This window comes from Podarcis liolepis, assembly GCF_965112155.1.
Source record: "Podarcis liolepis genome assembly, chromosome: 14".
Taxonomy (NCBI): domain Eukaryota; kingdom Metazoa; phylum Chordata; class Lepidosauria; order Squamata; family Lacertidae; genus Podarcis; species Podarcis liolepis.
Genome location: NC_139569.1, coordinates 44,744,602 through 44,772,566, shown reverse-complemented (window position 1 = coordinate 44,772,566; position 27,965 = coordinate 44,744,602). Strand labels below are relative to the sequence as shown.

General features: G+C 46.2%; 1 protein-coding gene across 7 annotated transcripts; it reads left to right on the top strand.

Annotated features, from left to right (window-relative positions):
- Nucleotides 1–1,331: 1,331 nt before the first annotated feature.
- On the top strand, nt 1,332–27,965 carry PATL2 (PAT1 homolog 2; the record flags this gene model as incomplete). 7 transcript variants are annotated; one of them, XM_083475696.1, is made up of 19 exons in its annotated part: nt 1,393–1,496; nt 4,063–4,165; nt 5,839–6,194; nt 7,816–7,884; nt 9,262–9,327; nt 10,694–10,840; nt 11,592–11,678; nt 12,885–13,015; nt 15,638–15,715; nt 18,015–18,156; nt 19,605–19,722; nt 19,804–19,901; nt 20,549–20,593; nt 22,881–23,029; nt 23,719–23,878; nt 24,511–24,651; nt 24,885–24,982; nt 25,105–25,254; nt 27,587–27,965. In XM_083475696.1, exons 1-19 carry the CDS (start codon nt 1,452–1,454, stop codon nt 27,588–27,590), a joined length of 2,187 nt encoding a protein of 728 aa, XP_083331822.1. In that variant the 5' UTR covers nt 1,393–1,451. The 7 variants fall into 7 exon arrangements, with proteins under 7 accessions (XP_083331823.1, XP_083331822.1, XP_083331825.1 ...); XM_083475699.1 differs by having other exon boundaries at nt 1,489–3,195; nt 3,438–4,165; XM_083475695.1 differs by lacking the exon at nt 1,393–1,496 and adding an exon at nt 1,502–1,866.

Sequence of the window (27,965 nt, the reverse complement as noted above, 5' to 3'; positions counted from 1 at the left end):
TCAGGAAAGAGAAAAGAAATTTCTTATTCACATAGCACATTGTTAAACTGTGGAACTCACTCCCACAAGATGGTTAGAGGCAGTATTGCTTCTGAATAACAGTAAGAACAGGATGGTGGACTAGATGAGCCCATTGGCCTGATCCACCAGCCTCGTCTTGTCCTCTAACCTAAGGTGGATGCAATGCAGCCGAAAACAGGGAATACAGATGTTGCCGAAATGGAAGGTGGCGAGATTTATATACCACAATAAAAATTAAAAAGCCGTTTACATACAATAGCATGAGATATTTGTTAAAATAGCAATGAAACCAGACATTCAAAATTGTAAAAATAAAATTACCAAATACAGATAAGACCAACAGCTTTAAAATATACATACTAAACTATGTCATAGTGGATAGTTCAGTTAAGGTGTCGAGCCAGTGCCCAGCAAGTGTGAAAAATGAGAATTCCATAGGGATCATAAGGAACTGAAAAGACAGCTGCCAATATAATGCCATTAGGCGAATCTATGTTGTGACTGCGTTTTAAATACAGGGTGCAATTCTGCTCGCAGCACCACAAAAGCCTAGGAAAGTTTCCAAGCAGGGCAGCCAAAATGTGCCAAGAAGCTGGGGCTACTTCCCCGAGGACAGCTTACTATATTAATAATAAATAAATAAATAAATATTTATACCCCACCCATCTAGCTGGGTTTCCCCAACCACTCTGGGCAGCTCCCAACAGAATAGTAAAAAACACGATAAAACATCAAACATTAAAAACTTCCCTAAACTAGACCGCCTTCCGATGTCTTCTAAAAGTCAGAGAGTTGCTTATTTCCGTGACATTTGATGGTGTTTGACATTTGGCGTTTAACTCTCTTCGCACAGGATGCCCTACAGAATCATCCAATGGTAGAGTTGCAAGGGACCAGTGGCGTAGCGTGGGAGGTGCAGGGGGGGCTGGCCGCACCGGGCGCAACATCTGGGGGTTAGGGTTAGGGGGCGCAAATCCACGGGTTAGGGGGCGCAAATTACTTGCCTTGCCCCGGGTGCTGACAACCCACGCTACGCCACTGCAAGGGACACCCTGAGAATCATTCTAGTCCAACCCCCTGCAATGCAAGAAATCTGGGGCTCCAACCTCCAACCTAGATCTTATCAGCTCCAACCAGCTGAGCGAAGCGTTGGTTTGGCTCTCCTTTTATTCCGTGCATGGGCTTTTCGTTTTTGCATTTTTATGTTGCGGACGCCAAGGTACAAATGCAATAAATGACAAGTGGGAAGATTTCGCCCAGAGCCTCAAAATACATAAGCGATGGTGCCAACCGAGAGGCGAGCTTCGCAAACAGCAGCAATAGCGGTATATTTTTAAATGAAGCCCAGCAGCTGCTGCCCCTCCCTTAACGAGGCCTCTTCAAAAAGAGGCAGGAATGGGAGACGCCGTCGAGGGACACGCGCGTTCCCGATGGCGGAGGGAGGGGAAGCGGCGGCCGGGGCCGCGCAGGATCTGGTAAGCGATTGGCGCCGGAGGGATCCCCGGCCTCTGTTGGCGGCCTGGAGCTCCACCTCCTCCTTGCTTTCTGTGTTTGCAGCTCCTTGAGAGCCGGAGGGAGAGAGTCCCTGCTGGACGTTCAGACGTTCCACCAGCGGCTCTGCCCTCCCTTCGCCCTCCCTCTCTCGGGAAGCCCGGGCGACACGCGTGTTTCGCCTGGATGCTTATTATTGCTGTTATTTCGGGGCAACGGAAGACGAAAAGCATCGGGCGGTTGAAGCACGCTTGTTTTAACGAGTTTTTTGGGGGGGGCGGGCGGGATGAGTCCAGTGGGGTTTACACGCGTTGTACACGCGCACGTCGGCATGAGCCTCGCTTGAACACGGAGGTGGGGTTTGCGGGAAGAGTAAAGGCTGGAGCTGCAAATCGAGGGTGGGGGAAGCACCTGCGGAGTCACGTCTCTCTAGGACTCACCTGGGCGCTCTTTATTTTTATTTAATAATAATAAATTTTATTTATACTCTGCCCTCCCCAGCCAAGACCAGGCTCAGGGAGGCTAACACCAGGTATAAAGACAATTGATTAAAAGACAACTTAAAAACAAGATTAAAGTACAACATTCAAATGCAGACTCAATTCAGTTAAAACTCAAATCAAAAACTTTTTGGGGGATGAAAACATCAAATCTTCACCAAGGCCAACTATCCAGACTGGTCCTACGTGGGCCAGAAAAAAGCCACACCACGCAGCCTGATTATTACCTGAAACCAGTGCTTGCTTTCTAGGGGGAGGCATACCCCTAAACGTTTTGTGGATCTAAGTTTGGCATCATTGATGGTATTTCAATATGAGTAGGAAAATGAGAATACCCCTAAACATTTTTTTAAAGAAAAAAAGCACTGCCTGAAACACTTTTTGGTGTGTGTGTGTGGGGGGGGGGTGTTCCTTAAAATCCCTGCAGGCTTACTGTAGCAAAAGCCTTCCTGCCACATTCAAATCTGCTAGCTTTTAACAATATAAGTCTACTCAGAAGCAAGTCGGGTAGAGTTCCGCAGGTGTACTTGATAGTGGCTGTACATTCTTGTAGCTTTGGCTTATTTAATTAACAAGATGTGCATGTTGCTTGATGGTAAGAAAACATGAGCAGTTTACAAAAACACAAAATGAAATACAAGTTATCAGTGAAAACAGGTCCTTTAAAACATTCAAAAGAACTTTAGCAGGTAACGTGCCTATAAACAGTCAAAGGGAACAAGGAAATGATAAGGGGTTCCACCAGCGGCTCTGCCCTCCCTTCGCCCTCCCTCTATAATGTGTAGGAAATGATAAGGGGTGTGTGTGTTTAATTAATAAATCAAATTTCTATAGCATTCTTCGTCCGATGATCACAAGGTGGTTTGCAGTATAAAAAGTGACCAAGATGGTTTAAAGACACATTTCTGGCTGGGTAGTGATGGGGTTATAGAAGAAGTTATGTTGGTTATTGTGACTAGATGTTTGCGAGGAACTAGTGTACACTGAACTAGGATTGCCATATTTCAAAACAGTGAAAATTTGGACAGAAATTATTTTGTTTTTTGCAAAGTTGTTTAGCTGAGCTTTTGGGGGGGGGCAAGGTCGCAAATTGTTGTTTTGTAGCTATTTTAAGGGGAAATCGGCACTGCTGGCATGGGCTACCGATTGTCCGGATTTCCCCAGGCATTTCACCAATACAGTGGTACCTCGGGTTAAGTACTTAATTCGTTCCGGAGGTCCGTACTTAACCTGAAACTGTTCTTAACCTGAAGCACCACTTTAGCTAATGGGGCCTCCTGCTGCCGCTGCGCCGCCAGAGCACGATTTCTGTTCTGATCCTGAAGCAAAGTTCTTAACCTGAAGCCCTATTTCAGGGTTAGCAGAGTCTGTAACCTGAAGCGTATGTAACCTGAAGCGTATGTAACCCGAGGTACCACTGTACAGTAATTGTGAAGTTTCTGTGTCCCCAAAATCTTGGAGCAGGGCACATCCTCCTCCTTGAGATTAATAAGTCTCAAGACTCAAGTCAGTGAGGGATACTTAACAGGTGACCTGTTGCCAAGGGGAGGCCAGACATCTGAGTCTGAATATGGGTGGGTTAGAAACCCAATGTAATTGCTGCGTTCACATCACAGTAAACCATAGATAATGATTTACCATGAATGCATAGATGGCTCCTTTCCCACCCCAGTGTGAACAGAGGCAAGAAAAAACAATCTCTAGCTTAATGTTGTGTTGTGTCGGAACTGGAAAATGTTTTAGTTCCAAACTGTGGTGTGAAACCAGGGTTTCTTCTTGGCTTACCAATCACGGTTTGTTTGAAGTGAAACGAACCCTGATTCTGTTCTAACACTAAGCCAGGGATTGCGGTTTGTTGGTTCTGATAGGAGAGGATGATGTTGGAGCCATACTTGCATTCATGGTTCATAGTTTACCATGATTGCAGGAACAAGTTGGCTTTGGTTTGTGTACTTAGTTTTGGAAGAGGTTTCTATACTGTCCATCGATTTCTCCCACAAGGGAGTTGACAGCAGGATGAGTCCCTTATTGTTTCTCCATCTCCAACCAGATCCTGGAGGATTACTTTATGACGGAAGAAGAACCTTTGGGTGACAAGACAGCTGAAGAGGAAGAAATTGATCTTTACGTTAACTTGACGTTCACTTCAACAGGTAAGAAAATATTTAAACTGTTCTGGAAATAATAGTATATTCCAACAAAAGCAAAGCCATATTTTCAGTTTTTAAAACTCAAAAGTCCCCTCAATGCAATTCAAAAAAGCGGCATTTCACTTGAATAAAAAGCTGCATACACCCCTCACATTTACTGCAACCCCAAATCCTGAAAACTAGTTCATCGCTCGCAGAACTACCATTCCTAGCACCAGGGCCGTCTTAAGTATATCCAGCTCCGTGGTGCAAAGATCCCTCCGGTGCCCCCCCCCCATTTCCTTCGCCCAGCCTCTGCCTCTTCCCTGGTGCCTGTGCCACGGTGGCCACGGCAGGTGGAGGCTCTGGGCACGGCGCTGCTTCAGCGCAGCATGGCGGAGGCAGGCGAGAGCAGCAAGCTGATGCCGGGAGGCACAGCGTCCAGCCCCCGCCTCTTCCCTGGCGCCCTCCAGATCTTGGATGCCCTGGCGCCCTGCGCCACTTGCCTCTATGGGCAAGACGCCCCTGCCTAGCACCTTTAGCAAACTACAGCTCCTACTATTCTTTGAGCGGGTAATATTCTTTAAATGTCTGGTGTGTTCACAGCCAAAACAAAATCCAAAGAATCTACCAAGATTGACAATGGCAGTGGTGTGTCTCTTCTACAGTGTGTGATTTTTTTGGCTGTCTTTTTTTCATAATATTTTATTAGGTTTTATCAATAGAAAAGTTTAGAAAAATACAAAAACGAAAAAGATACAAAATTACAAAATACAGTACAAAAATACAGACATTAAACACAAAAAAGAAAAAGAAAAAACACATATAAAAGAAAACAAAAATTCCCTCTTTCTTAATTTCTCATCTTTAGTTAACTTATTTTCCTGACTTCCTCACGTCTCCCATTTTTGTATCCCTTTTAAAAATTGGTTCAGCAAATTCATGTCCTATTAGTTTATCTATTTATTAATCCCATCTTACATTTTACCTTGTTGCTAGAACCCCTTCAATTCATTTCAATGTCATCAGCATTCAAAAATTTTACAATATTTCTGCAAATAAATTTTAAATTTCCTCCAATCTTCTTCCACCAACTCTTCTCCCTGATCTCGGATTCTGCCAGTCATTTCCTCCATCTCCATATAGTCTATTAGTTGCAACTGCCATTCTTCCAAGGTGGGTAGATCTTGTGTCTTCCAATGCTTTGCGATAAGAATTCTTGCTGCTGCTGTAGCATACATAAAAAAAGTTCTATCCTTCTTTAACACCGATTGGCCAACTATGCCCAGGAGAAAGGCCTCTGGTTTCGATTTTTTTTTGGCTGTCTAAGGCATGGGTAGGCAAACTAAGGCCCAGGGGCCGGATCCGACCCAATCGCCTTCTAAATCCGGCCCACAGACGGTCCGGGAATCAGCATGTTTTTACCTGAGTAGAATGTGCCCTTTTATTTAAAATGCATCTCTGGGTTATTTGGGGAGGGGCAAAGGAATTCGTTCATTCCCCCCCTCAAATATAGTCTGGCCCCCCACAAGGTCTAAGGGACAGTGGACCGTCCTCCTGCTGAAAAAGTTTGCTGACCCCTGGTCTAAGGGCCTGCTTCCTGCATTGTAGTTGATTCGCTGTGGCAGGTAAAATGTTGCTGCCTTCTTCCTAAGATCCCTCCTTCTGCTGCTGATCTGTTCCCCTCACTTCTAAAGCTTACCTGGAGCAGACTAGAGGGAAAGTCCTGGAGGCAGATGCAGAGCAGGCTCATGTGGGTGGATTTGAGGAGGTGATGGTGACTGTTGGGGAAGAGAAACCTGAAGCTACTGAGGCAGAACCCATGCTAGAAGATGTGGCAGAGAGTGAAAGCCTTCCCACTGAGCCACAACTTGCTTATGATGATGCTGAAGAAGAGGAGGGGGGAGAGGAAGAGGAGGAGGAAGTGGCAATGGCTGACCAAGATGAGGAACCTGCATTGGAGAAGGATCATGAAAGCAAGGAAGCTGGAGAGCCAAACAACCTGGGAGACCCAGCAGTTATGAGAGCTGTGCGTGGCCAACGTACGTTGGAGGTAAGATAGACTTAAGGTGTGTCACACAAGACTTCTCTTACAGTCTTGCCAATCACTTCTGTTTGTTTGGTTTTTGCAACCAAACGGGCAGTAGGTTTGGTAAAAGAGTTGGATCGTATGACTTGGGGTCCCTAATATGGATAGGGAGAGCATGTCACATCTGTTTAAGGTGTTTTGAGAGCAGGTGTCAGCTGGGGCTGCTGATTAATGATCTATGTAAAATATAAATTGCCCTTTGGGTGTCTTGTACTTTGAGAAAGCTGGATAACTTGAGGCCAGTAATATGGAGCCGATTCTATCATTGTGACTTTTGTTATGTAGGAATTTACTTAGCAACCCAGCCCAGCAGCTATAGAGGGCACCATTTTGAAAATGGATGGTGCTGTTTTCACTGCCCCATAGAATGAGCTTACATTCCAGGTGGATAAATCTGTGTCACAAAGAAGTAGTACAGCATGGCTGTCAACTTTTCCCTTTTCTTGTGAGGAATCCTATTTGGAATAAGGGAATTTCCCTTAAAAAATGGGAAACGTTGACAGCTATGTAGTACAGTGGTACCTCAGGTTATGAACTTAATTCGTTCCTGAGGTCCGTTCTTAACCCAAAACTATTATTAACCTGGGGCGTGCTTTCGCTAATGGGGCCTCCTGCTGCCTATGCGCCACTGGCGCGCGATTTCCGTTCTCATCCTGGGGCAAAGTTCGCAACCCAAGGTACTACTTCCGGGTTAGCGGAGTTTGTAACCCGAAGCATTTGTAACCCGAGGTACCATTGTAGTTTTGCTATCAATTAATATACCACTTACATAGCAGCATGCAGTTAATCATAAAATCCATATGTAATTAAAATACACCATAAAACACATCCATTAAAGCATTAAACATCCATATTTAAAATAAATAAAAAACAAGCCCATTAGAAAATATGCATGTAAAAACAGCTGGATAAAAAAGTTCACGTTCAGGGCACTGCTTACCTGCCTGAATAGGTGTGTCTTCAAGAGCCAGCAGAATGGCGGTACAAATCGAACCAGTCATATTTCTTCTCTAGCTTGAAGTGTTCTTGTTTCATTGGACGGAAGAGATAGCAGTGGGGAAATGAGCTTTCTTGCCTGGCTCACAGCCAGATAACCCTCCCCATACTGAGAAACTAGAGTTCTGTCTTTTTGAAAGTCCACCCTCCTGCAACTAGTATAAATTGCAGGTAAAAGTTAGATCTTTGTATATGCTCCTGATATGGCGGGCTTTGGCTGCAAAGGGTAACAAGAACTGCAGGTCTTGCCTAAATCTAAAATCCCCTGGCCTCCAAAACCTTTGCATAGTTTTAGAAGTGCTCATAATTAAAGACTAGTCACTTTCTAGTTAAAAATGAGATGAGATGGGGATTTTCAAGCCTCACCAAGTCCCAACTTGCTTCATTGGCACTCCCAGCCTTTCTCAACCTGTGGGTCCCCAGATGTTGTTGAACTACAACTCCCATCACCCCTAGCTAGCAAGGCCAGAGCTCAGGGATGATGGGAGTTGTAGTCCAACAACATCTGGGGACCCACAGGTTGAGAACCGCTATGCAATATTTTAGATGTTCTTTTTTAGGCTCATTTTTTGTTTGTTTTGCTTTGCAGAGAGAAGATTCTGCTGTCCTAGATAGCAGAGTTGCCAACGACCTCTCAGATTATCCTACTGATTTCTTGGTAAGACTGCTCCCCACCCCCCTTTAGGATACAGCCTCTTGTACATTCATTTTATCAGTGTTTCTGATACATCAGCTGCAGCCATATTGGGATAGCAGGGCCACTGTAGTCCATGCACTTTTAACCTTAAGACCAGAGTGTGCTCTTGTGGGCCTGATCTGGAAACTCCAGGCAATGCAAAATGTGGCAGCTAGACTGCTGGTGGGTGCAGACAAGTGACAGCATGTGACGCCTCTGCTAAAAGATCTGTATTTTATTGGGTTGGGTTCAAGGTTCTCATACTAATATACAGTACAAATCCCTGAGCATCCTGGGTCCAGGATACCTTAGACTTCCTGAGCCCTGAGATCCAAGCTCAGCCACTGGGATAATCTGATAGAACACAGTTGGTTGTCCCTCTAGTTTTAGCAGCCCTGCTGGTTTCAACTGCGCCATCCTTATTGCAATCCTTTCAGTGTGCTGAAATTGGGTTTGAATTACTCAGTCATTATTATTAATCTTAATTGCTTACGTTCTTCTTTTCCCTTCTCGTTTTGCTTAATTTCATTGAACGAATCTCTCTGATCCAGGGGTAGGCAACCTAAGGCCCAGGGGCCGGATGCGGACCAATCACCTTCTCTTTTTTTTTAAAAAAATCATTTTTATTAATTTTCCAATAAAAACAGCCAATTAACATATCCATCAAATAATAATCATAATCCAATCATAACCCAATTAAAAACAATAAACTAAAATTTAAAAACTTATTACAGTCCAAATTATTTAAAAAAAAAAATTCTGGGCTTCCCATAGTCTGGACCTCTGAAGTTATCTCCAGTATCTTCGTTCCTGTCGTCTTCTTGTTGTTCCCATATTTTCCACATTCCGATCTTAACGCTTTAAAGTTCTCCGTCCCTGGCTATGCGATTCTCAGTCGTGTCAGAAATCATATATCCTTTCATCCATCAAATACAGTTTTATTTGTGTATATATATTTTTTCAATTGTCTATTTGCCAGCACAGCTTTTCCACAGCTTTTCCAATCTTCGAATCCGGGCTGTTGTCCAAGTCTATCGTTTGAAGTTTAATGACGCAGCAACTCCCCAGTTGCTAAATCCTTCCAATCCAGGCTGTTGTCCAAGCCTGTTGTTTGAAATTTGAAATTTTGGCCCAATCACCTTCTCAGTCTGGTCCACAGATGGTCCGGGAATCAGTGTGTTTTTACATGAGCAAAAAGTGTCCTTTTATTTAAAATGCATCTCTGGGTTATTTGTGGGGCATAGGAATTCGTTCATATTTTTTTCGAAATATAATCCGGCCCACCACATGGTCTGAAGGACGGTGGACCGGCCCACGGCTGAAAAAGATTACTGACCCCTGCAGTCTGATCCCTTTCAGACAGCTTCAAAACCTTCCATCTGGAATTCTACCCGGAGGAGAGTCCAGTCGCTGTCTATGATGGAGGTAAGGCTCATTCTACACCACTTTTCTGCCCAGCAAAGGGAATGATAACAGCGCTTGCCCTGTCTTTACCACAGAAGCAGCTTAGGGTCAAGTCTGCTGTATCCAATGGCATCTTGCCTTGATCCTTTGGTGCACTCAACACTAACGTCTCACAACAAATGCCAGTGATATGTAAGAAAGATGTACAACCTGAAAAAAAAAGACAAGGCATGTACAGTGGTGCCCCGCAAGACGAATGCCTCGCAAGACGGAAAACCCGCTAGACGAAAGGGTTTTCCGTTTTTGAGCTGCTTCGCAAGACGATTTTCCCTATGAGCTTGTTTTGCAAGATGAAAACGTCTTGCAAGTGTTCCGATTTTTTTTCGCTCCCCCCCCTTTTTCTAAGCCGCTAAGCCGCTAATAGCCTTTTAGCCACTTAGCCGCTAAGCCTTTAATAGCCGCTAAGCCTTTAATAGCCGCTAAACCGCTAATAGCGCTAATCCGCTAAGCCGCTAATAGGGTTGCTTCACAAGACGAAAAAACCGCTAGACGAAGAGGCTCGTGGAATGGATTAATTTCGTCTTGCGAGGCACCACTGTACTTCTGTAAACCAATAAAATAATTAATAAAAATAAATTTTAAAAAGAAAGAGAAACTAAAGACCAGCCTTTCTAAGGCTACAAGTTCTTGAAACCAATAAACCAATTAACTCTTGAACCGTATCTCACACCTGTGTAAGCAATTAGGCTTCTCTGGTAGGTTTCTGGAACATTCTCCACTTCCAGTTAACAGAAGCTTACTCGCGCAAACAGTTTTCTGCAAAATTAATGATCAGTCCCCCAACACTCCTGTCCCCCAAACACTTTAGGCCAATATCTGCATCCATATACAGTGTCACTTAAAATCTGAGTTGGGAGTCACTTCAGAGCATGAACTGAGAGCAAACCAGAAATTCACCCAAAATAGAAATTTCTCTAGCTACCGAGATGGTGCAATACGCTTCACCACAATATCCATGGGGGGGGGTTAATTTTGGATTTAAAGGCTCGCAACAGAATGTTTAAAATGTGATAAAACATCAGACACTCTACTGTGCATAAAAATGCATACATGAGTGAAACTAACATGTGAAAATTCAGTTATAATTAGGAAAATTGCTTTGTAAAAGTGTGTATATTGGCATAAGGGCCTGAAAATGTATATTAGAGATTTGCATGAAAGCGCTGATGAATTTTCATGAAGGCTTTCTAACAAGCAAATCGTGCACTGCTGCGGGAAGTGGAGAACTTAACACAGGAAAAAATGAGAAACCAAAATGGACAGATATATCCCATCCCTAACCACTGTATAATTGTATTAAATATTACTGTTGCCTCTTATGCCTCAGGCGCTGGACAGGGCTTCTATGTCCCGGGTTAACCTAGATCTTTTGGCCTCACCGGCGCAGAGAAGCTATCTAGACACATCTGGCCTGGAGCGTCCAGGCTTCCGTGGGAGAACCTTCAAGTCCTCTTCTCAGCGCTTCATGCGGCAGGTAAACTGGCTTCATCACCTGGCCCTGTCTCACTTCTGCCCCCCCCCCCCCGATCCTCAAACCTTCAATCTTGCTACTGTCATTCTGTGCTACGCAGAGCTAATTTTCCAATTGCTTGTGTTAGAACAACAAAGCAGTTGTCTGGGTTTACTAGTCTGGAGTAACCGTTCTATACAGTATGCAGAACATTCACCTAATGCTTGGGATACCTGAGCTGCTGTGGATATGCCCGCCCTGTGGAACAACCTCCCGTCAGGTGCCAAGGAAAGAAATAGCTATCAGACATTTAGAAGACGCCTGAAAGCAGCCCTGTATAGGGAAGTTTTTAATGTTTGATGGTTTACTGTGTTTGATGTCATACCGTATTTTTCATTCTATAGGACGCACCAGACCATAAGACGCACCTAATTTCTGCAGAAGGAAAACAAGAAAGCAATATTCTGAATCCCAGAAGCCAGAACAGCAAGAGGGATCGCTGCGCAGTGAAAGCAGCGATCTCTCTTGCTGTTCTGGCTTCTGGGATAGCTGTGCAGCCTGCATTTGCTCCATAAGACACACACACATTTCCCCTTACTTTTTAGGAGGGAAAAAGTGAATTTTATAGAGCAAAAAAGATGGTAATTTGTTGGAAGCTGCCCAGAGTGGCTGGGGCAACCCAGTCAGATGAATGGAATAATAATAATAATAATTAATAATAATAATAAAATTAATTAATATTTTTTAAAAAATTGTCTTTGCTACTGTCTCACAGCAATCTCCCACAATGTCTGGCTCTATGAGATCGCCTTACCTGTTCACTCCACCCCGCAGAACACGGCGTGTACTTGGCCTTAATCAGGTAATGTCATGTGTCATGTCGCCTTTATTGGTTGCCAAGTTGTTTCCAGGTCAATTTCAAGGTATTACTATTGATAATGAAAGCCTTGATTGGCTTGGGACCAGTTTACTGGTGGGGGTTACCTTAGACAATTATGTGCTCACTTGTTCCCTTTGATCTACAGAACTTTCACTGTTATAGGTGACATATATTAATTGTTCCACAATTGTAAAAAAGAAAAAAAGGGGGTATTTCAGTGTGGCAGCACCTACACTTTGAAACTCCTGGCTTATTGGCACCTGTTTAAAACTCTTTGTTTAGGCAAACCTATCCAGATGCATAGATGTTGATGTGTTTTAATCTATTTTACTATTTTAATCATGTGTTCTAATCCTCTACTGTGTATAGGAGGGAATTTCTCCTGAACGGGATTTAACAGTTCAAGCATAGGTTTTGGAAAGTCAGAATTCACAACTTGTTTCCTGTGTGTCCTGACCACGCAGGGGTACACATACCCCTAAACATTTTGTGAATCTTTGTGCTTTTGTCCATTTACTGTATTTATTTTCCCTGATCTGAACTATAAAATGGTGGTTTTCTTGAGTAAAAAAAAGCACTAGTTAAGAATATATAGATATTTAACTGTAAAGTAACAAGCTAAACCTTAGATATGCAGGCAACGTATACCTTTTTTTGGTCTCCAAGTAAGAGCAAGTTATTTGCTTGCAGGACTCCTTCTTCCACTAGCTGCTATTAGGATGCAAAGTAGAGAGAATTGTCAACTAGAGGACTAGAATGCCCCCAAGTGGTTGGATGTGGCTGGGAATCTGCATTTTCTCAATTGCCAGTTATAGTTGCCTATCTGAAACCACCAGAAGTTGCTTCATGAGCACTGTTAACAGGTGCCACATAATATTTGTTCTGCATCTGAAAGAGAAAGATCTCCCTGCCTGTTGACATCAGGTTGGCACCTTCACTGTACTTTTTTCCAGCTCCCGCTAAAAACACTTTTGTTTAGGCAAGCCTAGCCTGATATGTAGAATATTAACACATTTGTTTTTAGTTTCCGGTTTTACATTTTTAAATGTTTTAAATAGTTGGTTTTTTAGCAAAAGTTTTATTGTTTTGGTTTTTTGATTCAACTGCTTTGACATTTTTTTACAATCAAGGGGAATATCAAACAATAATAATAAAAATTAAATCTCCTTTCCTCCCTCTTCTCTCCAGACATCTGCCTATGCGTCTCCACCTCCATACAGGCCCTTTTTCCCAAATGTCAATAGCCCAAGCTGGGCTATGGCCCATAATCTTGATCCTCCACTCTTCAGTCCAACATCTGGCAACCAGCAGAAGTTCAGGTACAGAAAGCATGGGTGAGATCACCTTGTGTTTGAGAAGATGCAGCCTGTTCAGGACTCCATCTCCATCTGCGGTTTAGTACATGGGATTAGAGTTGTGGCGGGGTTATTTTGACTAGCTTGGAGAACTATAATCACAAGAGTTTCTTGGCATGCTCTTGGATCCCTGCTATGACACCTGAATGATTGATTGTTGGCATCCATGTGTCTCAAGAGACGATGGAGTGCACCTCCAAGTGCAAAGTCAAACCACCGAGTTAGCAGCCCCAAAATGACCTCTCTGGAACGCAAGCCTGGACAAGTGGGTATGGAGGTCCTGGGCCACCCAGATGGCAAGACGCCCCTCTTGGGCTTGCTGATGGGGTCCAAAGGAAAGCAGAGCAATACGTTTGGCACCAGCTTGGCTGCAGGAGTTGCCGGAAGGAGGCGTACAAGGTGCCATCCAGCCAGTGGCGTAGCGTGGGTTGTCAGCACCCGGGGCAAGGCAAGTAATTTGCGCCCCCTAACCCGTGGATTTTAGCACTCGAGTGCGAGCGCGCGCCCCCCAGATGTTGCGCCCGGCCCCCATGCACCCCCCACGCTATGCCACTGGGGCTGGGGGCGAGCGAAGGAGCCAAGGACCCCCCCCCAAAAGGCTCAGCAGGAATTTATTAAATTTATTATTTGCGGAGCCCCCGCGGGCCAAGGCAGCCGAAGCCCCCTCCCCTCGGGCGCCTCCCCGTCCCCTCCTCTGCTTGGGCTGTAGGTGGAGCTTCAGATCCGGGCTCGGCGAGCGCCTCTCCTCCTCCCGGCCGGGTCCGGGGGCTTCCAGCCGTGCTCCGTCCTCGCCCCCCCCCCCCCGCGGCTGAGACTTGCGCTGAGAGCCGGAGCCAGCGGCGCCCCCTTCTGCCGGGAGACCCTCGCCCGCCCGCCGGCTTCCTCTCGGAGGGTTTTGGGGAGCGCAGGGCGCGGCGAGGCCCCTCGGAGCTCTCCTCCCTCCCAGTCGGCAGAAGCAGCCGCCGCCTGTGGCTGGGCCGAGGGGATGGCGGCGGGGTGCGGAGGCTGCCCGTGCCCGGCCAGGCGTCGGTGGCGGCGTCGGCACTGCTGCAGCGGCTGCTCCTGCGAGCAATGAGTGGAGCGCAGCGGCGACGGCAGGGGGCGCGCGAGCGCTAGGACGCAAGGCTGGCGGTGGCGGTGGGGAGCCCGGCGGAGGAAGGAACTTGTCCCTTCCCTCTGGACTCGCGCCCCCCCAGATGTTGCGCCCGGTGCGGCTGGCACCCCTGGCACCCCCCACGCTACGCCACTGCATCCAGCTGTCTTAGGGACTCCACTGTGAACTTGTGTATTTATTACGGTCACAGACCAGTTCCGGCTCACTTACAGTATCAGAAAAATCATAAAACACAACAGGAATACATTGAATTGCAATTGGGTTTAACAGAGACAATTCAGATATAACAGCAGTTAAAAATATACATTAAATCTTGATCACTAAAATTGACCACTGTGAATTTGTGTAGGGTTTTTTCCTTAGCCTTTTCTTCTCCTGAAGATACCCTGCAAGGCAGCGGAGGTTTAGGATCAGAGTTTTCCTTCTAGATGGACTACCTTCCAAGGTGATTGAGCCCCACCTGCCCCTCACTTCCCTCCAGGGCACAGGCAGATACCTCCTCCTTGACTACTGCATGCCACTTGCTAGTCCCGGGCAGATAGCACAGCCAAGTGCTCAAAAGGCTTTCTGGTTCAGCACAGGCTACAGATATGGAGTGTTGATCATGATCTACAGGCTCTGTTTGTCGTCTGTTAATTCAAATAGTATTTGGGGGGAAGAGGACAGCCAGCAAATAAGTTTGATCAGGGTTGTTGCCAGTAATTGAGACTTAACTTTGGAGTAGGGAACTTGGCATGCAGACTGAATATTTGAGAACTGTGGGCAAGATCTGTACTTGCAATTTGGGATGAGGAGAAAATCAATTCAGTTACCATTTAAAGGTGACTTGCTTTAAGTCAGGGGCGGAGGAAGGGCGGTGCAGTGGGGGCGGGCCGTCCCGGGTGTCACCACTGAGGGGGGTGACAAAATGCCGGGCGGCACTCACCGTAGGGCCAGCAGCACGCCCGAGCCATGTGTTTCTCCTGGAAGTGACACAGTGGATTGGGCACCCGCAGGATCCGCGCTGCCCCAAACGGTCCTCCCGCTGCCTCCTCCCCTTGTAGGGCAGCTGAGTGAGAGGAGGCAGGCGGACTCCTCAGAGGCCCCACGGAGCGTCCTGCCCCAGCTGGCACCGCCCACGTGGGCGGCTGGCACCGCCCCTGGACGCAGGACACGCGTACCACCCAAGGCGCCCAATCGGCTTGCTCCGCCACTGCTTTAAGTCACACTTTCTGCCACAATATGAAAACCAAACGCAGCCCATCTTCGAAATAGCAGTTCTCAGTTTTTCAAACTAGTTCTGCAGCCAAGTAATGTGCACAGAAGAATGTATACTGAGATAAAGTGTGCATAAAAATAGCACTTTAGTAGTAACAAACACACTCTATTAGGGGAAGTTGCTTTGCAAAAATGTAAATGTTAAGCGAAAGAGAGTCCTAAAGGCATGGGAGACAGATCCTGGTATCTCACCTTTGTCCTCTGTTTTATTACAGTGTTCCCAGTGCCATGACGCAACTTCACCCCCTGCATCAACGGATCCTGACCCAAAGACAGCGAGGGCAAGAAAGGAGGTAAGGGAGGGCAAATAAAGACAACTTAATACAGTGGTACCTTGCAAGACGAAAAGAATCCGTTCTGTGATTCTCTTCGTCTAGCGGTTTTTTTCGTCTTGCGAAGCAAGCCCATTGAAGGATTAGCGGATTAGCGCTATTAGCGGCTTTTAGAGGCTTTTAGCGTCTTATTTGCTGATTGGATCAGCCGATAAGCGGCTTCGCGCTATTAGCGGCTTATCTGCTGATCGGATCAGCTGATAAGCGGCTTAGCGGCTTAGAAAAAGGGAGGGGAAAGGGGGGAAAAACCAGCAGGAACTCGCAAGACATTGTCGTCTTGCGAAACAAGCCCATAGGAGATTCGTTTTGCGAAGCACCTCCAAAACGGAAAACTCTTTCGTCTAGCGAGTTTTCCATCTTGCGAGGCACCACTGTATGAACATTGCTACAATCTTTATGTATGTATTTATTACATTTATATACCACCTTTTTTTCTCCAAGGAGCTCAAAGTGGCATGCACACTTCTCCCCCCCCCCCTCCATTTTATCCTCACAACAACGCTGTGAGGTGGGTTACACGAAGAGGCAATGACTGGCCCAAGGTTGCCCAGTGAGCTTCATGGCTGATTTGAACCCTGCTCTTCCAGGTCCTAGTCAATATCACTCTTAACCACTGCACCCCACTGGCCCTCATGGGATCAGTTGGTGACTCAGTACAGTACCTATTATAATGGCAAAATTAACTTGTTGTATGAAGTTATATGAAGGAACGTAAAGGGTAAAGGTAAAGGGACCCCTGACCATTAGGTCCAGTCGTGACCGACTCTGGAGTTGCGGTGCTCATCTCGCTTTATTGGCCAAGGGAGCCAGCGTACAGCTTCTGGGCCACGTAACCAGCATGACTAAGCCGCTTCTGGCAAACCAGAGCAGCGCACGGAAACGACGTTTACCTTCCCGCCGGAGCGGTACCTATTTATCTACTTGCACTTTGACGTGCTTTCGAACGGCTAGGTTGGCAGGAACAGAGACCGAGCAACGGGAGCTCACCCCGTCGCGGGGATTCGAACCACCGACCTTCTGGTCGGCAAGTCCTAGGCTCTGTGGTTTAACGCACAGCGCCACCCACGTCCCATGAAGGAACGTAATACACATCATATTTTTGTGTTAAAATGGATTAAGCTTGTGAATTACTGAAGATAATGTTGGCTATTTTCTGAGGGCTAGTTACAGATTTTCAATGTTTTGATGCGCATTGGAGATCATTTAGTGTTCTTCTTTTCTCCTCTCCTCCCCCCCCCACCCCAAACTTTTTGGTACGGTATGGAATATTGAATGAAATAACTAAACTGGAAAAATACAATGAAAGCGCCAACTTCATTCAGACTTCTAAAACTTAGACAAGCTTCTATTCTGAATTATTGAAGGTATTCAAGTTCGGTGCTGTTACCCTAGATGAGACTTCCAGTTTTCATTTCTTAGTGTAGAAAGTATGGATCTGATGTGTAGAGATTTTTCCTATTCTGATTAGTTCAGGAGGATTCTGTAAGGTTTATTTCTATATGAGAGAAACAGAAAGAAGGTTTCTGATGTTTTGTTTATTTCGCTGGGAAGCTGATTATAGCTGGTTTAAACTGGTTCTGTTATGTTTCTTTCAAGGCCGTGCAGACTATAATAATAAGACCAGGAGGAGCCTGACTCTCACTTTCTCTTTCTCTTTGTTCTGGTGGTCTGTTCTGTATGCTGTTAAGGTTTAAGTCTTATTATAAAGTTTGTAAGTTTTATTTTAAGTGCTGCAACTGGATTTTTATGAACTGTGCCAATCCTGATTGTATTGGATTTGTGACCATTATGCTCATTTGCCTTCAGCAGCACTAAAGCTCTGCTGGATGAAGTACAGTTGCCTCTGGTCTATTTTTTAGAAACTCTGCTTCGTGTTTAGGTTTTCTTACTCCTCCGGCCCTGACGTGACAGAGCCCTTTTTAAAAGCAGTTCAGAAGAAAGAATACAGTCGTACCTTCGTTTTCAAACAGCTTAGTTCTCAAAACATTTTGGCTCCCAAACGCCGCAAACCCGGGAGTGAGTGTTTTGGTTTGCAAACTATTTCTGGTAGCCGAACGTCTGACGGGGCTTCCGATTGTCTTTCAAGAGCCTCCTGCAGCCAATCAGAAGCTGCGCTTTGGTTTTGGAAGTCGAACAGACTTCCGGAACAGATTCCTTTTGACTTCCAAGGTACGACTGTATGTGACCGCAGCAAGGCGTTGGTGGTATTATGGACCAGTGCAGAAGCCTTTTCGTAAGCGAATTTCTTCTTCTCTTAAAGAATTCCCCGTATGAAGCGCCAGCCGCCGAAGGAGGATCCCTATGCTGTGCTCATGACTCCAGTAGAAAAAGAGTGGGTGATAAAGGTGCAAATGTTGCAGCTTCAGAGTGACAACCTTCACAGGGATGACTATTATTACCAGGTGAGTGTTGTTATTTAGTCATTTAGTCATGTCCGACTCTTCGTGACCCCCTGGACCAGAGCACGCCAGGCCCTCCTGTCTTCCACTGCCTCCTGCAGTTTGGTCAGACTCATGTTGGTAGCTTTGAGAACACTGTCCAACCATCTCGTCCTCTGTCGTCCCCTTCTCCTTGTGCCCTCAATCTTTCCCAATATCAGGGTTTTTTCCCAGAGAGTCTTCTCTTCTCATGAGGTGGCCAAAGTATTGGAGCCTCAGCTTCACGATCTGTCCTTCCAGTGAACACTCAGGGCTGATTTCCTTCAGAATGGAGAGGTTTGATCTCCTTGCAGTCCATGGGACTCTCAAGAGTCTCCTCCAGCACCATAATTCAAAAGCATCAATTCTTCGGCAATCAGCCTTCTTTATGGTACAGCTCTCACTTCCGTACATCACTACTGGGAAAACCATAGCTTTAACTATACGGACCTTTGTTCACACTTTTCCGTTCCAGCCAAGTAATGTTTATGATACATATGCCTGTATAACATGTGCAGTAAAAATTCACATCTTACTGGAAATATTATACAGAAATGCTTTGTACTGGGGGAAATCTACTTTGTGAAGAATACATATATTGGATGTAATTGCATACAAGGGAGCATATTGGGATAAATTAGCACTACAATGCTGGAACTCCCTCCCTGAAGAAGGTAGACTAGCTCCTGACTTGTCCTTCCACGGACAGGTAAAGACCTCCTTGTTCCAATGGGCTTTGGGGAACCGGCTGCTTTTAATGAAAAGGGTGGTGCCATGCTGTTTTTATTGTAATTATTTGTAGGTTTTAAACAGATTTCATATATGTATTGAGTTTGAATTCTATTGGGGTTTTTAAAATTAATTTTCTATGTTTTTAGTGCTTCTTTTATTTAGAGACTTTGAGTGCCATTAGGGAAAAAGTTGGGGTATAAATGACAATAATTAATGATGATGATGATGCTGATGAACTGTTTTTAGGATATCAGAATGTGGAGAACTGAACTGAAGATGTGAAAAATGAGAAACTGCCACTGATAGGTTCACCCACCCCTAAGCAAGAATGCCTTTGGAAGTCCATAATCCTAGACCACTCTTGAGAGGGTGGGCATAGCTTCCCAGTCACAAGGCTTGGGTCTGGGTCAGTTCTGTCTCTTGCAACTGCAGACCTGCTCTCATATGATGGGCTGCATTCTGACAACCATATTCTCCACAGCATGGTGGAGCTCCTTCCCTTGCACCCCATTATGTTTGCCCAGGAAACGGAGAACTATAGTTCAAAAGACAGTCAATCACTGTCTGTCGAGAATGCCTCGGGGAGAATTGCCATCTTGACAGTTTTGGATGCTGGAGTTGGGGTGAGTGGGGAGCAACAGAAGGGCTGTGTGCTTCCATTGCCTTCAGTACTGAGCTGTCCTGTCCTCCCCACCCCCCAGGAATATTATCGCAAGCTGGAGCACAAACAGGCAGAGAAGGGGCTTCTTGGAGGGTGCAAGACTGAAGTCCCCAAGCTAGTGACCCCATATATCCAGAAAGTGGAGGCATACGAATCTGGTAAGCGCTCTGCAGAAAAGAGGCTTTTCCCTAGATGTTAGGGATGCTAGGCACCTCCTGACAATGGTTTCCTCCTTCTAGTGGTGCGGATACCGGGCTCCCTGGGCCAAGTGGCAGTATCTACGTGCTACAGTCCCCGCAGGGCTATTGATGCCGTGCACAACATCCCACTGGAACAGGTAATGCACCCGTCTTGTTGCCTCTGGCTTGCCAGAAGCTGGGACTCGGCTCCACAGATTTGCTGCGTGTGGACATGAAGTCTCTTGCTTATATATCGTTGGTGGGACCTTCCAACCCATGGGCCTTGTCTCACCAGGCCATTTGGGCTAACCATGCCTGATTTCCTGGGCCTTGGAGTCCCATGAATGTTGGCCATGGGAAAGTTTGAGGAAGGTTCTTCATTTGCAGTTGTCACCAGAATTCAAGCTGGGGATGCAAAGGAAGAATCTTCTCTGCAGCTGCTGCTTGAACCGCCTGACACGTGACACAAGATGATTTATGGTTGGGCGGCCCTGTTCACCTGTCAGTGGTCCACAGCGGATGGTTGTTCCCCACCCCCTAATAAATAGGGCACATTATTAACTGGCGGGTGGACGGTATATTCTATCGGCTTTTTCCTCCTGTTTTTCACACCACCTCTAATTGATCAGTGGAATTCTGGCCACCTTGTTGTATTCTGTAAACGGAAACGGCCCCACTGGAAACTGTATTGCAGAGCCCCCTGAGCTGTTAATGTAACATCCAGGGATGTCAAGCTGGTGCTGGTTGCTCTGCTGTTGAAAACTAACACCTGTTCCCCCTCCCCTTTTTTATCCATCTTCTGAAGGCTGTGGGTAATCAGCGACTGCAAGTGCTATATGAAATTGAGAAGGTGAGTCACTGAGATAGCTTGGGAAGGCAGTTCTGTGTTTGTTTGTTTTTTAAGCCAATGTCCTTGGAGTGTGGCAAGGCCAGTACCAGAAGCATTATTGTGGGTTAACTCTTGTTTGGCTTTGTATTTATGTACTTAAACATTGATTTGGTGGCGGGGGGGGGGGGGGTTGGTAATACAATGGTACCTTGGTTCCCGAACGGCTTAGTTGTTGAACAAATCGGCTCCTGAATGCCACAAACCCGGAAGTAAGTGTTCTGGTTTGTGAACGCTTTTTGGAAGCCGAACATCCGACATGGCTTCTGCGGCTTCCAATTGAATGCAGGTAGCTCCTGCAGCCAATCAGAAGCCGCGCCTTGGTTTTTGAATGGTTTTGGGAATCGAATGGACTCCTGGAACGGATTAAGTTCAAGAATTGTATTGATATATTCTGCATTTGTTGAATTGTTTATTTTTGTCATTTGAATTTACTAACATGTTCTGTATTTTGTATGTTTGTATTTTCAATGTTTTGATGCTTTTGAATGTTTGCTGCAAGCTGCTTTGGGTACAGCTCATTGTGCAAAAGCAGCATATAAGTAAACTCCATCAATCTCTATTCAGCAAGGCAGTGTGTGCTCTTCTTCCTCCAGTCACATACCCGCCCCCTTTGTCCCCACAACAAAGAGCTTGATAATATGAAACTCATGATCATGATATTCCAGTGGAGCAGATTCCTAGCGTGCCGTATCCAACACCGGCAATGTCATTACTACAGATGATGATGATGATGATGATGATGATGATGCATAGAAACTCTTGCAGAGTTGTTAGCAAATAGCTCTGTTCAGCTAGAACTCCTCACATGCCTCCAGAACTGAGTGATTTGGCTGTGTTAATGAAATAGTCATTGTAGAAATTGAGAAAAGCCCCTACGGTGTGAACCAGTCACAAGTACAGTGGTACCTCTGGTTACAAACTTAATTCATTCCGGAGGTCCGCTCTTAACCTGAAACCATTCTTAACCTGATGTACCACTTTAGCTAATGGGGCTTCCCGCTGCCGCCGCACCGCCACAACATGATTTCCATTCTTATCCTGGGGCAAGTTCTTAACCCGCTACTACTTCTGGGTTAGCGGAGTCTGTAACCCAAAGTGTTTGTAACCCGAGGTGTTTGTAACCCGAGGTACCACTGTAGTAGATTGCAATTGCCTAATTGATGGGAGTTGTAATCCAGCCACATCAGTTTGCAGGTTGCTGGACAAAACTGCTACCTGCCCCCAGTGACCCTGCCAAAAGATTTTACATTGCAAAGCAATAATTCCTTGGTGCGGGGGGTACATGTACATGCCTGTGGTGCCTGAGCATGTGATCCTTAATGCTAGCACCAAATTAAGGGTTTGACCACTGTTTAGAGAATAGTTGGTTCATGCTCCTGAACTTGTGGCTTTGTGACACTGCTGGCCCTAAACAAGTTTAGGAGACTCTTTGGGAAATGGAGGCATGGATTTCTCTACAGTTCCCATGAACTCTAGGTAAGAAAATACTATCTGCTGCCTTCCCTTTGCCCCCCCCCCCATTGGCAGATGGGAGATAACAGGGGAAACAGCAACCACCTGGAGAGCACAGCTAGACGCTCAGCAAATATACCGTATTTTTCGCTCTATAAGACGCACCTTTTCCCTCCTAAAAAGAAAGGGGAAATGTGTGTGCGTCTTATGGAGCGAATGCAGTCTGCGTGGCTAAGCCAGAACAGGGAGAGGGAGCGCTGCGCAACGCTCCGTCTCGCTGTTCTAGCTTCTGGCTTAGCTGCGCAAAGCCTCCGCAAGGCAGTGGGATGCCTTCATCCCGCTGCCCTGCGGAGGCTTCATGGGCTGTCCCAGAAGCCTCCACAGGGCACGGGGATGAAGGCTCCCCGTGCCCTGCGGAGGCTTCGCGCAAAGCTAGACCAGCTAGAGGGAGTACTGCGCAGCGCTCCCTCTTGCTATTCTGGCTTTTGGATGGCCCCGCGAAGCCTCCGCAGAGCACGGGGATGAGGGCTCCCCATGCTCTGCAGAGGCTTTGCACAAAGCTAGACCAGCTATCCCAGAAGCCAGAACAGCAAGAGGCTATCCCAGAAGCCAGATCCCTCTTGCTGTTCTGGCTTCTGGGATTCAGAATTTTTTTTTTCTTGTTTCCTCCCCACCAAACTAGGTGCGTGCTATCGTCTGGTGCATCCTATAGAGCGAAAAATACGGTAGTTGGCTAAAGAGCTGCCCTGTCAAAGACAGTGGTTTTATGGATCTTGTTGGTGTGTTCCTGAAACAGATGTACCTGCAGCTGCTGGATATAGAAGATGGTCAGCGGAAACTGGAGCAGGTGCCAGAGGAGGAGCACCTCCACTTCTGTGAGAAATTTGCGCATGAGCTGGGACATATCTATCAAGCCCTAAGAATCGAAGAGCAGAATTCGGAAAAGTGAGTCCAGGGGGAATATTTGCGGCAGTGATGGTACATGAGATGGGTGTTAGGATGAAGAAGACGATGATTATTCTGGCCACGTGTCTGTGGACCCACCTCTATCCATCAGGCCAGCTGCCTACTTAGGTTATCAGGCCGCTGACAATTTCTACTGGTTCATACCATCCTCCCTCTCTAGCGGAAGAGCCAGGAAATGTATAGGGCTGTATAAAGATCTGCTGAAAGAATACTCAACACAGATAAGCAAAGAACTTGAGCCAATCAAAAATTTCCTCTTGGAATGTTTGGGCCTGCTAACTTCCCAGACTTAGCTAATTAGGAGAAAAGAAGACTGCCGTCCCCATAAAGCAGTCGACAACAAGCCAAATAGGAAATATAATCTGCTCAGGCACGGAAAATAGAAAAACAACTAGAACTAAACCAGGCCAGGTGGAAAAACCACTTGCCCCCAATAAATCTCCCTTAAAGGGAAAGTCTTCAACGCACAAGAAGAAGAAGAAAGAGCCAGGAGATGCTCTGGTCTGTTAAACAGCCAGGTCTGAAGTCCAGACAGCACTAGGTAGAACATAACCATGGGCCTTTATGTTTGTGCATTGGGTATGTTTTAGGCCCCTTTCCGCTTTCTAGACTCTCATGGTGCTTTGGCAGTGAATACGTGTGTGGACCAGCTGGTCTTTTCCTTCCAGGGAAGCCAAAGATGAGTTCCTTCAGATCCTGCTTGTGGGAAAAGGGAGGAGGCTGGTGGCCCGTCTGTTGCCACACTTGTCGCAGGAGCAGGCCAAGCAGGTCCTTGTCAGCATCACCCAGCACCTACCGTTTCTCCTTCAGAAGGACATGATGGATGAGGTATCCGTCCTGTGTGTTCCACTTCTCTCTAAAACCACCTGCATCATTGATGACCATGTTATGAGGCCCCCATTATAAATTGACTTTTGGGGTGCAAAAAGGGCTTGCACTAAAATAAGACATTTAAATTGGGTTGTGGGGGGAGCTAAACTGCATTGCTTGCACAATTTAATTTCCTCCAGATTTTCTTGCATAACCAGACCCGAGCAGGGCAGTGAAGCCTTTCCCCAAGCCGCCAGAAAACTGAAATATGTGCACAGCTTTGTAGAAGCTGAAATGTGTAAGATGGGCTGTGTCTTTACTGAATGAACTGAAAATGTTGCTTGAGTCCTGTTAGGCTGAGAGTCAGGCTGCAGAATTTTTCAGAGAGCAACCAGTAACCCTTGCTTGATAGGTTGTAAGGGTTTGAGTTAAATTTATCAAGCCCATCCTGTGCTGCGAGTTGAAACTTCATTTCTCTTAACGGGCTCAGTGTATAGAAATAAAGACCTATAACTCTTAACAATACTTCCTATGGTGTTAAGAGTTCTCTATCCCATAGATTAGGTTTATTAACTCTTAAAGGACAAGCAAACTTGATATTAACATTTATCCTTTCAATTTACTCCTTCCATGTTCTGTGGGCTTGGTAGTCTCTGCCCATTCTCTACGGTCCTCTCTGTGATGTCATTGAGCAGTTGACCTTCAGTGAGATGATAGACCTCTTACAGGAGCTAACCAGATTGCAACCGGAGTCTGTCCAGCAATCACTTGCTATGGTGTTTGGGAACAAGGTGTGTTTGGGGACAGGGCTTTGAAACTTTCCTGGGGGTCCTGGCAGAATTTTGTGGCAGAGCAACAAACAGGGTGGGAGGGGAGACTTTAAAATGACCTTAGTATTTGCCAGTATTGGTGTGGTTTTATGCCACCTTACCTCGAGGTTGGCATTGAATGAGGTGGGTTCCATTGCTGCTGTTCCCTTGCTAACATTTCATGCTGTGCCATCTTCTCTCCTTGCCTCTCCAAGTTTGCCATCTCACTTCTATACCTTCTGCTGAGTCACGGGGAGAGATGTCTCTCCTCTGGAATGCCCCTGAACCCCCGCAACGGAGACTTTGAAAAATGGTGAGGTGGCATCTGTTGGGCAGGGTAGTCCCAAGTAATTTGTGTCTGCAGACACCAAGCCTCTTAACCATCTCCGTCCTTTTTCTCTCTCTCTTCCCCCTCTTCCCTTTTCTTCCCCTTAGGGTGGATACAGTGCTCGTTGTTGCTAGGGAGCTGTCTCAGGTACCCAAGGCATCGATGGTGGAGCCATTTCACCTACCTAGCAACCTCCTTTTTCTCTTCTGCCGCTATGTAGACAAAGACATGGCAAACCACTTAGATGCCAAGATGGAGTAAGTTTTGGGCATTGACAAAGAGCAGGTAGATAGGTACTTGGAGGAGTGGGAAGAGCATGTCATGTAGAGTGGCTGGGGAAACCCAGCCAGATGGGTGGGGTATAAATTATTGTTGTTGTTGTTGTTGTTGTTGTTTCAAGTGAACTCTTACATAGAGTGGAGACTGTATTAGTTTGAATGTGATGCTGTCCCACCAACCTCACCTCAGTCAGGCCTGTCTCCTTAAAACCACCCAGTGGGGTGGCCCTGGCTGTCAGGTTCCTCCTCACTCTGTTTTGCCATTTGTTAATTCGGCAGGGAGAGTGATGGGGGGGCCAAATGAGAACCAGCTGGTCCCATGTCTCATTGGCTCTGGATTCATCTACTGTTAATCTCCCTGTCTCTCCACCCCGCCAGTCCAAATGGACACCAGTCACCACCGCTGACAGAAATAACATGGCGGTACCCAGATGTAAGGCAAAGCTGCAAATTGGAGCATAGCAGGCGATTGCAGAGAAAATTCTCCTACAGGAACGTGTCCTTTTCTAGCTGTTTGCTTTTGGTCTCCTCTCATGGTGGATCCCTGTTTATGATGGCTTGTTGCTCTTGGAAATGAAGGGTTCATTATGGGCAATATGAGTTCATTGTTTTCCCTACCTGAAAACTCACTGCTTTCACAATGCTTATTTTCATGTTCAACATGCTACACTGCACTGTTAGACCACTGGGCCCATTAGCTCAGTATTGCCTACCTTGACTGCCAGAGGCACTCTCGGGTTTCAGAGGATAGTTTCTCCCAGACCTACCTGGAGATGCCTGGGACCATCTGCTCTACCACTGACCACTGTCCTCTTAACATTGAAGGACCCTTGCTATTGTTTGGGTTTACTTGTTTCCACCTCCTGGGAAGGGGACATGGGTGGCGCTGTGGGTTAAACCACAAAGCCTAGGACTTGCCGATCAGAAGGTCAGCAGTTCGAATCCCCACAACGGGGTGAGCTCCCATTGCTCAGTCCCTTTTCCTGCCAACCTAGCAGTTTGAAAGCACGTCAAAGTGCAAGTAGATAAATAGGTACCGCTCCAGCGGGAAGGTAAACGGCGTTTCCATGCGCTGCTCTGGTTCACCAGAAGCGGCTTAGTCATGCTGGCCACATGACCCAGAAGCTGTACGCCGGCTCCCTCAGCCAATAAAGCGAGATGAGCGCCGCAACCCCAAAGTCGGTCACGACTGGACCTAATGGTCAGGGGTCCCTTTACCTTTACCTCTTGGCCCAGCCAAGAGATTGCATATATTGATATGTGAGATACTTTGGGGGCCTTTAGACAGCTGTGAGCGCCATACATTTTTGGATAGCGATGCTGTTCTCAGCAGAGAATTCTTCCACATTGTAATTTCTTTTAGGTGGGCTTCCTTCGACTACCTGGCTGAGAACCTTGATTTCTGAGTAGCAGAATGAGAGATGTGGAATGGCAGCAAGCCCTGGCAAAACCGGCTGGGGAAAGCTATAAGAGCCCTTGCTCAAGTGCTTCCTGTTCAACATCCTCATATGGTTCACATTCTATGCATGCAAATGGTGGACCCATTATGAGCTGCGTTGCTAAATAAAAATGGGAGGCAAGGTACAGTAGTGCCCCGCAAGACGAATGCCTCGCAAGACGGAAAACCTGCTAGATGAAAGCGTTTTCCGTTTTTGAGCTGCTTCGCAAGACAATTTTCCCTATGGGCTTGCTTTGCAAGACGAAAACGTCTTGCAAGTGTTCCGATTTTTTTCCGCTTTCCCCCCCTTTTTCTAAGCTGCTAATAGCCTTTTAGCCGCTAATCCGCTAATCCTTTAATAGCCGCTAAGCCTTTAATAGCCGCTAAACCACTAATAGCGCTAATCCGCTAATCTGCTAATAGGGTTGCTTCGCAAGACGGAAAAACCCCTAGACGAAGAGACTCGCGGAACGGATTAATTTCGTCTTGCGAGGCACCACTGCAGTAGCTAATGATTGGGTGGTCAGAAACTTGTGTAAGGTTCATGATTTGCAAATATAATTGTGGAACGGTTCCTTGTAGTTGGTAAAATTGGATAAAAGGAGATTGGAGAGAGCTCTTCACTGGGGATGCCACAAAATAGCTGAAGCCTTGCAGCAGGCATAGCCAAAGTGGTGCCCTCTCAAGGTTTTGTACTACAACTCCTGTAATCTCTTGACCATTAGCTACACTGACTGGGGCTGATGGGAGTTGTGTTGCAAAACAATATGCAGAGCACTACATTGGCTAACCCTGCTTTACAGAACGCAGTTGGCCACTGATGGGAACTAATTTTCCCCTTTGATTCCTGATTCGCTTTCCTTTATGTTTCAGGTGATTGGCTTCTGCCTTCATGAGCTATCGCAACACTTGGAGCCTCCTTTGTTGCTACAGCGTGATCTTCGGTGGTAGTATCAGTCTTCGAGAGGCCTGGCTGTAGCTAGAACACAGTGGTTGTTTAAAGAAAACGATTATTTAATTCACAAATTCTGCTTTTGTTTGTGGTACGACGTGGTTCCCCACACCCCAAAGTGCTCTGTGCCAATTGTAGATATTCAATGCTAGCTCAGCACATAAACTCAGCCTGAAATGAGTGAACACAGGCTTCCCTGTACAGTAAATACTAGGTTGTGGGGGATGAACTTTGTTTTTTACAATATCTTGTGTACAGCACTTATACAATAAAAGCAAATAAAACTAGTTTGAAATATTG